This window comes from Priapulus caudatus, unplaced genomic scaffold (assembly GCF_000485595.1).
Source record: "Priapulus caudatus unplaced genomic scaffold, Priapulus_caudatus-5.0.1 Scaffold278, whole genome shotgun sequence".
NCBI classification, from domain to species: domain Eukaryota; kingdom Metazoa; phylum Priapulida; class Priapulimorpha; order Priapulimorphida; family Priapulidae; genus Priapulus; species Priapulus caudatus.
Genome location: NW_014577339.1, coordinates 284,865 through 295,330, shown reverse-complemented (window position 1 = coordinate 295,330; position 10,466 = coordinate 284,865). Strand labels below are relative to the sequence as shown.

The following is a 10,466-nucleotide window of genomic DNA, read 5'->3' as shown; positions in this document are numbered from 1 at the left end:
GTTATGCTCCAGTCTTGTACATAGTTTGTGCTGATAGTGTGCATTATGCTCCAGTCTTGTACATAGTTTGTGCTGACAGTGTGCATTATGCTCCTACTCTAGGTGAGAAGCCATTCGAGTGTAACATCTGTGGGAAGCGATTTGCGCAGAGCAGCAACATGAAGCAGCACAAGATCGTGCACACGCCCGACAGACCGCACGAGTGTGAGGTGAGTAGGGCTTCATGAAGCCACCAGCTGCTCGTGCAAACACTGCATCTCTTCCTCCTGCGTATTGGTCAGGCTTAGTGTCTGTTACATGTGTAAGGTTTCAGTCCACCTGTGTGTTATATTTGTAAGGTCTTATTAATCCTGTGTAGTTGTCAGTCTCAGCCTCAGTTGCACATGTAACCTCTTCAGTCCACCTGTGTGTAAGTCAGTGTTAGTCTTGGTTATATCTGTAAGGGCTTACACTGGTGTGTAAGTCAGTGTTAGTCTTGGTTATATCTGTAAGGGCTTACACTGGTGTGTAAGTCAGTGTTCGTCTTGATTATATCTGTAAGGGCTTTACACCTGTGTGTAAGTCAGTGTTAGTGTCGGTAACACGTGTAAGCTCTCAGTTCTCCAGTGTAAATGTCAGTGTAACGTAAATCATACACGTGTTACCCAGCTTAGCGTACGCACAAGTGTGTAAGGTAAATTGTACACGTGTTACCCAGCTTAGCGTACGCACAGGTGTGTAAGGTAAATCATACACCCGTTACCCAGCTTAGCGTATGCACAGGTGTGTAAGGTAAATCGTACACGTGTTACCCAGCTTAGCGTACGCACAGGTGTGTAAGGTAAATCATACACGCGTTACCCAGCTTAGCGTACGCACAAGTGTGTAAGGTAAATCATACACGCGTTACCCAGCTTAGCGTACGCACAGGTGTGTAAGGTAAATCATACACGTGTTACCCAGCTTAGCGTACGCACAGGTGTGTAAGGTAAATCATACACGTGTTACCCAGCTTAGCGTACGCACAGGTGTGTAAGGTAAATCATACACGTGTTACCCAGCTTAGCGTACACGCAGGTGTGTAAGGTAAATCATACACACGTTACCCAGCTTAGCGTACACACAGGTGTGTAAGGTAAATCATACACACGTTACCCAGCTTAGCGTACACGCAGGTGTGTAAGGTAAATCATACACACGTTACCCAGCTTAGCGTACACACAGGTGTGTAAGGTAAATCGTACCCCCCTCACCTGGCTCACCATTCTTTCTCGTGTCCCGCAGGTGTGCAAGAGCCGCTTCCGCAGCGGCAGCAACCTGAAGCAGCACATGAAGCTGCACACGGGAGAGAAGATGTACGTGTGCCCGATCTGCGAGCGCCGCTTCACTCACGGCAGCAACATGCGCGCGCACATACTCAACATGCACCAGAAGGAGATCAACGAGCAGGTGAGCATGCAGGGTGCCGCGATGGCCGCGCCCGCTCGCCCCGCCCCGCCCGCAGCGACGACGGCACCCGCGGCGAGCGGCGCTGAACCTCGCAGCCAGGCAGCGTTCCCCGAGCCGGAGCCGGTCGCCGCGGCCAACCGCGCGGAAGCCGACGCGAAGGATGCGGCGGCGGCGGCGGAGGAGGAGGAGGGGCAGGTGAAGCCCGGAGAATCCCTGCTGGTGAAGACGAGTGCGAAGCGGTCGTCTGGCGACGGAGGCAGAGCTCAGGAACTCGAGAACCACCGACAGCGGGAGCCACCGCCGCCAAGCAGTAGCAGCAACCGTGTTGCTGCCAGCAGTGGAGGCAGTGGCGGCCACAGCAGTGGTGGTGGCGGCCACGGCAGTGCAACTGGTGGCCACGGCAGTGCAACTGGTGGCCACGGCAGTGCAACTGGTGGCCACGGCAGTGGTGGTGGCGGCCACGGCAGTGGTGGTGGTGGCCACGGCAGTGGTGGCCATGGCAGTGGCGGCCACGGTAGTGGCGGCCATGGCAGTGGCGGCCACGGTAGTGGTGGCCATGGCAGTGGCAGCCACAGCGGTGGTGGTGGCAGCAGTGGCGGCCACGGTGGTGGCGGTAGCAGCGGAGGTGGAGGTGGCAGCAGCCGCGGCGGCGGCAGCAACCGTGGCGCAAACAGCGGAGGGCCGATCGTTTCTGCGAGCGACATGCGCGCGGTGTCCGACGCGCTGCGCGTGAGCGGGGTCGACCCGGCCGCGGCAGCAGCAGCGGCGGCGGCGGCGGCAGCAGCAGCGGCTCAGAGCAACCCGACTCCGCTGTCGCGTCGGTACCCGAGCATGGACGCGGTGGCGGCGGCGGCGGCCGCGCACCACCACCACATCCCGGCGATGATGCGCGGCATGCCGCCCGTCAGCTACACGCCGTCCGACATGCAGGCGTTCTCGATGTCGCAGCACGCGAGCGCGATCGAGGCCAGCCTTGCCTACTCCATGCCGCCCCCGCACTCGATGGGAGGTGGCATGGGTCACCTGTCGCGCGAGCCGCACAGCGCGTTCAGCCTCGTCGGTAACGGCGTCGCGGCGCCGCACCACGTGCACCCCGCGCTCGCTCCGCCGCCCAATCACGGCATGCCGCCGATGAACCACGCCGCCATGATGCACGACGACGGAGGCGGCGGCGGGTACTTGAACGTGGCGCCCCCTGGCGACGGCATGCCGATGTACCAGCCGGAGAACGGACACGGTCACGGACACGGACACGCGCACCACATGTACGACGGCGGCGGCTTCCCCGTCGGGATGATGCGCGGTGGCGCCCCCGGTGGCGGCGGCCGGCCGCCGATGCAAGACGACGTGGCGGTCGCCATCGTCGTCTCACCGGAGGATTTTGAGAACATGATCGGAAACCCGATATGAAGCTCGTACGTCACTCGCAGGGGACATGTAGAGAAGGAATCACCGCGAGAAGAGATTGCCGATGAATCGTGGAGGAAGAATGTCACCAAGAGGGAGAATGTCACCAATAATCACGGTGAAAGAATGTCACTAATAGATTGCGGAGAGAGAATATCGCTAAGAGGATGAATAGCGCCAACAATCACGGAGAAAGAATATCACCAAAATAGCGGAGAGAGAGTGTTACCAATAGATTACTAAGGAAGAACGTTGACAATAGATTGTGGAGACAGGATATGCCGGAGGATCGCCTGCAGGTTTTTACGTAGAGGTTGAGACCGCCTTGTGCGATTCGTATAGTCATGTGCATGAGTATTTCTCGCAAGCCGCGAGGTGAGGCGTCGCCAGTGCGGCATTATTATTATAATATACGTGTGCGTTTTTTGTGACTTTATATAAGCGCGTGTTTTACCTGGTGTGAGTGTCGTGTCTACATACGTACGTTTAATTTTTGTGCTGCTGTGTGTTCGAGAGACCCTGCCTTGTTTGTGAGCAAGGATTGTATTAGTGTGGCCGAATTCGGAGCCCCGTCGATGTACAGTAGAGCGGGGGCGCTGGTGTTGGTTCGCGTCGGTTTTGAGGTAAGTCAACAATGCGGTGGTACGCGTGGTTCGTTGTGTACATAGGAGGTTTTACATGTAGATTTAGATTGATCACGTTTTGTTTTGCTGTGGTGCAATTTGCTTTGGACTTGGCTCCCTGAATGCTAGTGTAGTCAACGCGATAGCTGGTCGCATTGGTATCATAGTTATGGCGTGGTACTACAGCGTAGCGGTGTGTTTCGTTCTAGTTCATATTATTTATAGTTCATTTTTATTCATTATAGTCGTCATTGCTAATTTTGTCAAGAAAATATTTATGCAGAGTGCATATTGTTCAGGGCAGTTGGTCCATAGTATGTTTCATAAAATGAATAATAAAACATTCCATAAATAATTAAATACACAATTAAGACTTTTTGATTGAATTTAGTAGTATGGATTTATTGGATACATATGAAATTGACATTGTAGCAGGAAATTTCAGAACGGAAAACCTATAGAATAAGACATTTTAGAATAGAAATCATAAAAAATATAACCCCACCTTGTCCCATACCCTACATGAATTCATAAATGTATGTGACGATAGTATCCTTATATGATATACAACTTGACAACTTGAAATATATATTCACACACGCACATGGACACACACCACACGCAAGCACGCACACACGCACACACACACACACACACACACACACACACACACACACACACACACACACACACACACACTACAGTATTACAAGCACATACTACTCTCATCTTCTCGTGCAGGCATAATCATATGGATGCATTAACACCCATCAGTGCTGTGTAATTCGAACATGCTTAATCGTACCTTACAAGCGCATTACAGCGAAAATTGTTCGTATACGTAAATTGCTAAATTGAGCCAACGAATTAAGATCCCACGCGCGGGAAATTAAATGTTTATCAAACTAGGATTAGCTCTAGCTCATATTTAAATTGGGCTGACGTCAGCGATGTACACTGCGTATGCTAACGACATATCATTAATTAATCTCATAAATAGTATAAATTGCCACAAGGTATTGTTACGATTTATACGCTATCAAGAGCGAATAATACCTAACAGGTATTATAAGCTCTTGGTGCTATGCTGCCCTATATATAGCCGCTCGATTACAATATATAGCGTATCAAAACAAAACGATTGAGAATTTACAGTTTCATTTATTGCGTATACTGATTGAAGTTATTCGCATTATTTATTAAACGCCGTTAAAACCCCCGTCCCAGTTAATTTATGTTTGTAAGGTACGTACATGTATGTATATATTTATTCATAATTGACGTCTGTACGTATAGAGCGGCTATTTATAGCATCATATAGATCTCTTCGTGCAAGCCGGTCGACTAATGAGAAATATATCGTGCGCGTGTACTCGTGCGTGCGTACGTGCGTGCGTGTGTGTGCGTGCGTGTGTCCGTGTGTGTGTCCCGGGGGGGGGAGCACTCACCCCACATTATGTAGGTAAGTGCCACTGCGAAGTCAAAAATGAGGGCTCTGGAACTAACTCAGACCTGAAAATGGGGGTCTTTGGAACTAATGTTTGTTGAATGTGGGAAAACTGGCTATGTTCAAAATGTAAACTTGTGATGCTCTGGAACAAGATATTCTTAAAAATGCGATGCACTAGAAACGGAAGTTTAGGGAAAAGGGGGTTCTCTCCCGCGGCAGCATACCTACCATGCAAGCAGAGTCCTCCTGATACACTTCCTGATGCAATATATATGGAGTGCCCCCCCCCTGGGTGTGTGCGTGTGCGTGTGCGTGTGCGTGTGCGTGTGCGTGTGCGTGTGCGTATGTGGGTGGTGTGCGTGCGTGCGTGCGTGCGTGCGTGTGTGTGTGTGTGTGTGCCCCTCCCTCTTTTCTCTCCTCTTTCCTTCTACCTCCTTCACTCTCCCTTTCCCTCAGTCCTTTACTCCCCCCTCCTCCAAATTAATGAAAAATTTTCACGAGAAAAATGCTTGTGTTCCGGCCCGAACTTTTTCCCCCATAAATTGCACAAAAAGTGGATTTACGGCGATAATACGCGTTTTTACAGTCACAAAAACACACATACACACACGCGATCGGACGCGCACACGCGGGTATGCTCGCAAGCGCGCGTGCGCGCGTATTATAGGCGTAATTTCACATTTTGTGCCTCGGAGGGGGGTGAAATACCGCCATTTGGCTGGCAAACTTTTCACCGTGCGACTGATGCCGTGGACGATACTATCCGCGAGAAGGGAGTAAGGAAGTGAGCAAGGGAAAGAAACGGAGAAAGGCGAGTATATATATATATATATATCAAGATTACATAATATAGATCTCTATTATGTACTCTTGATATATATATATATATATGTGTGTGTGTGCGTGCGTGCGTGCGTGCGTGCGTGCGTGCGAGCGTGCCGACAAGCGAACGTGCGTGTGTGTGCGTCTTTCCCTTCCGCTCTGCCCTCCTCGCTGCATGTGCATATGTGTCTAGCGCGCAGAGAACGTGCACACGTTCATAGACACAGTTAGAAGACAAACCTCCAATTGTATCTATATATTACACTTAAAGTGCGCGCGTCCGTGCGTGCGTGCGTGCGTGCGTGCGTGCGTGCGTGCTGCGTATTTGCGTGTGTGTGCCAGTGTCTGCGTGTGCGTGCCTGTGTGTGTAAGTGCTGCATGCGTGCCTAGCTGTGTGTGTGAGTGCTACATGCGTACCTGTGTGTGTGGGTGCTGCATGCGTGCCTGTGTGTGTGGGTGCTTACATGCGTACCTGTGGTTGTGGGCTCATGCGTGCCTCAGCCTGTGTGTGGGTGCTACATGCGTGCCTGTGTGTGTGAGTGCTACATGCGTACCTGTGTGTGTGGGTGCTGCATGCGTGCCTGTGGTGTGTGGGTGCTACATGCTACTGTGTGGGTGCTACATGCGTACCTGTGTGTGGTGGGTGCTACCATGCGTACCTGTGTGTGTGAATCTACATGCGTGTCTGTGTGTGTTGAGTGTTACATGCGTAACCTGCATGTGTGTGTGGTGCTGCATGCGTAACTGTGTGTGTGAGTGCTACATGCGTGTCTGTGTGTGTGAGTGCTACATGCGTAACTGTGTGTGTGGGTGCTCCATGCGTGCCTGTGTGAGTGGGTGCTACGTGCGTGCCTGTGTGTGTGAGTGGTACATGCGTACCTGTGTGTGTGAGTGTACATGCGTGCCTGTGTGTGTGGGTGCTACATGCGTACCTGTGTGTGCGAGGCTACATGCGTACCTGCATGTGTGTGTGGGTGCTACATGCGTACATGTGTGTGTGAGTGCTACATGCGTGCCTGTGTGTGTTGGTGCCACATGCGTACCTGTGTGTGTGGGTGGCTACATACGTATACCTGTGTGTGTGGGTGCTACATGCGTGCCTGTGTGGTGTGGGTGCAACATGCGTGCCTGTGTGTGTGGGTGCTACATGCGTACCTGTGTTGTGGTGCTGCATGCGTGCCTGTGTTGGTGTGAGTGCTACATGCGTACGTGTGTGTGTGGAGTGGGCTACATGCGTACCTGTTGTGTGGGTGCTACATGCGTACCTGTGTGTGTGAGTGCTACATGCGTACCTGTGTTGTGGGTGCTACATTGCGTACGCTGTGTGTGTGGGTGCTACATACGTATACCTGTGTGGGTGCTACAGCGCGTACCTGTGTGTGTGGGTCTACATGCGTGCCGTGTGTGTGGGTGCTGCATGCGTGCCTGTGCGTTTGGGTGCACAGCGTACCTGTGTGTGTGTGCTAACATGCGTACCTTATTGTGGGTGCTAACATGCGTACCTGTGTGTGTGCCGTGGGTGCTACATGCGTTTGTGTGTGTGGGTGCTGGCATGCGTGCCTGTGTGTCTGGTGCTACATGCGTGCTGTGTGGTGTGTGTGGGTGCTACATGCGTGCGTGCCTGTGTGCGTTCGTGCGTGCCTGTGTGCGTTCGTGCGTGCCTGTGTGCGTTCGTGCATGTGAACGTACCTGTTTGCCGCTTCTATAGAAATGGATCGAGCGCCCACGCGTGAAAGGGTCAAGACAGATAGTTAGTAGTTCCAATGGTTGATCGGCGAATAGTATTTCGCATCTTATTATTAACAAGTTTCAAGAAACGAAATGTCTAAGGACTACAACTGCATACGATTGTTGCATATCATGTGCTATTACACAGTAAATCTCGTGGCACCAGTTATAATTTTTACGTTATATATTACGTATATTAATATATTAATATACATTTATATATTATATATTTATATATATATATATATCAGAAGTAGATAATAGGGAATAGGAGTAGATAATAGGACCCTATTATCTACTTCTAATATGTATATATGTATATATATGTAAGCCCGTAGCCAGCTTTATATTGGGGGTTCGTTTTTCAAATGTTGGCAATTTGCTCGGCAGGGGCGTGTACAGGATTTGTACCAGGGGGGTCTAACCGTAACCAAAGTTGCGAGCACGCGAAGGGGGGGCTGGACTTCCCTGGACCCCCCCCTGTACACGCCCCTGCTCGGGCGCGAAGCGACCAGGCGAGGAGCCAAGCGACCGAGCGGGGGAGGGTGTGGGAGGGGGTGTTCACATGTTCACCCTCCTGCACGATAGAGATTTTCCAAATTATTACACTAAAATGGAGCGACCTGAGGTGAAATTCTTGCAATTTCAAAAAAAAATTTTGGCCGGGGGGGCTCGGGGGGGGGGGTTCGTTCGAACCCCCGAACCCCCCCTGGCTACGGACCTGTATGTTCAATATATATTTATATTTATATTTATAATATACACTTATCTTTACGTTTGTAACACCACGAGAGCAAGATCCGCGCATAAATTCATTTAACCGATTCAGTCAAACTCCGGTGCGGAATAAGTCAGTGTACAGCTCTCATTAGTATTGTACGATTACACATGGCCGCAATGATGATAATGATAATGATGGAGGGTGGCGAAGGGATGACGATGGTGATGATGATGATGATGATGATGATAATGATGATGATGATGATGATGATGATAATGATGATGATGGGGATGATGATGACGGGAATGATGATAATGATGGTAATTGGCATCATCTTATTCAATTACCATCATTGGTGTAATTTTCCGTACAACCGCGTGCATTGTAAAACGAGTGTATAGGCTGAAGCGTGCCTATCTTTCCTGCAGCAAATATCTGGCACAGTCGCACATAAAGAAGTGAAACGGTGGCGGGATGCATTCGCAGTGTTCCAGGTTAAAAAATGTACGATTTTCTAGTTCTCGGTTATTCAGGATCGCAATTACTGTTTTCCCGCCTCAGTGGCGGATTTTTTTTGGGGGATTGGGTGGCTAGCCACACCCCTCTGTTGGACTAACAATATTTTTACATTTATACCAATGAATTATTGCGAAGTATACGCGCGGCTGTACAAAACGGCACCTGATGCATGGGTTAAATTATGTAATTGAGTGGCAAAGCAGGTTACAACCCCTTTGCAGCTTTTTTCACAATTCCAAGAAAGAGTTTTGCTGTCGCCCTCATCCCAGCGGTGGTCACCCCCTACATATTCAATAATGAACGCGACTTAAAACAATGCCCCCACCCTGTAGGCCTGCATCAATCAATGCCGCGCTGCAAGCGCAAGAATTGTTCTGCTAAAAAGAGAATTGTCGTAGTAAGAATGAAGTCTGTACATGTACTCAAAAGTGCCTCAAATACTATCTCCTGCTATCTACATTTTTAAAAATTTTGGGGGGAGGACCCCCCATGCCCCCCGCCTGTTTCTCACACACCTCCTTGAAATCCTGGATCCGCCACTGCACCTCCCGACTGACTTCTATTCCCGAATCGCGAAAAATATATCCCGTATTTCCCGGTTTCCAGAAATGGTCCAAAATCCCGCGTCCAGAAAATAACTGCTCCCCCTTCTGTTAACGCTTGCGAACTATATTCCCTAAACTGCCGAACGCACACGCGGCAACAAATCTATACGACCATGTTATGTTTCAAACTTTGAGTAATGATGATGATGATGTTGATGATAATGATATAATGATGACGGTGCTGATGATGATGATAATGATGATGATGAGGATGATGATAATGATGATGATACCGACGATGATGGTAGCTGTAATGATGATGATGATGATGACGGTTGTCGGTCGCGGTAATGATGATGACATTGATGATGATGATGACGAAGAATGATGATGATGATGATAATGATGATGATGATGACGACACTGCTACTGATGGCAATGTCGATAACGGCCACGGGCACGGCGTTGGTGCCAGTCAGGCTGACGATGATGACGCCGCTGACGATGTCGATTATGCTGACGAAATCGGATTTAACGCGTTGCTATCTGATAGAGCCGCAGTAATGATGTTCAGCCATCGTGGCAGCCTGGGGACGGAGCAGGTTTACGACGCGCGTACCTCGCTCATGATCAATATATCCAAGAGGCGTATATATACAGAGACGTATACCACCGCCTTTATAAACGCGTTTCATATATATATATATATATATATATATATATATATATATATATAATATACAAACGTATTTACATGCGCGCGTCACATAGGTCTATAACAACGGATTGCATAAGTATAAAAATCCATCGTGAATAAAAATAATTGCGTTTATTGACTGTATTTAGATCGATTAAATGGACTGATAGTCAAATATAATACTACGAATAGACTTGCATATACCGTTGCGGGATATTTATGCTTAGTAATGCTCATACTGTACACACCTGTTAATTTTTTAAATCGCATACTCCAAGAGAATGATGCCAAATCGGACGTTATATTATTTATATACCTACTAAAAAATGTTTAAAACGCCATACGAACCGACTTAGTGTGCATACTCAACTGTTAAGCAATTAAATTTAATAGGAAAGCCATTTAGTAGCCGACTGTGAGGATGCGTGGATGTGTGGGTGCGAGCTAGCGTGTGAGGGGTAGACATGCGGTGGTTTGGAAAGGAACAAAGGACAATAACCTTACAACAAAACAAGAAACACATAGC

At 49.3% G+C, this 10,466-nt stretch overlaps 1 protein-coding gene across 1 annotated transcript in view; it reads left to right on the top strand.

Moving 5' to 3' along the window:
* LOC106808442 (zinc finger protein 628-like) overlaps window positions 1-3,825 on the top strand; it is a 27,929-nt gene extending 24,104 nt beyond the window's left edge. Inside the window, exons 8-9 of the mRNA XM_014811166.1 lie at window positions 103-209; window positions 1,264-3,825. Of these exons, the coding sequence (XP_014666652.1) occupies window positions 103-209; window positions 1,264-2,838 (1,682 nt within the window). The 3' untranslated portion in view covers window positions 2,839-3,825. The remainder of the gene's footprint in view (window positions 1-102; window positions 210-1,263) is intronic.
* Window positions 3,826-10,466: the final 6,641 nt, after the last annotated feature.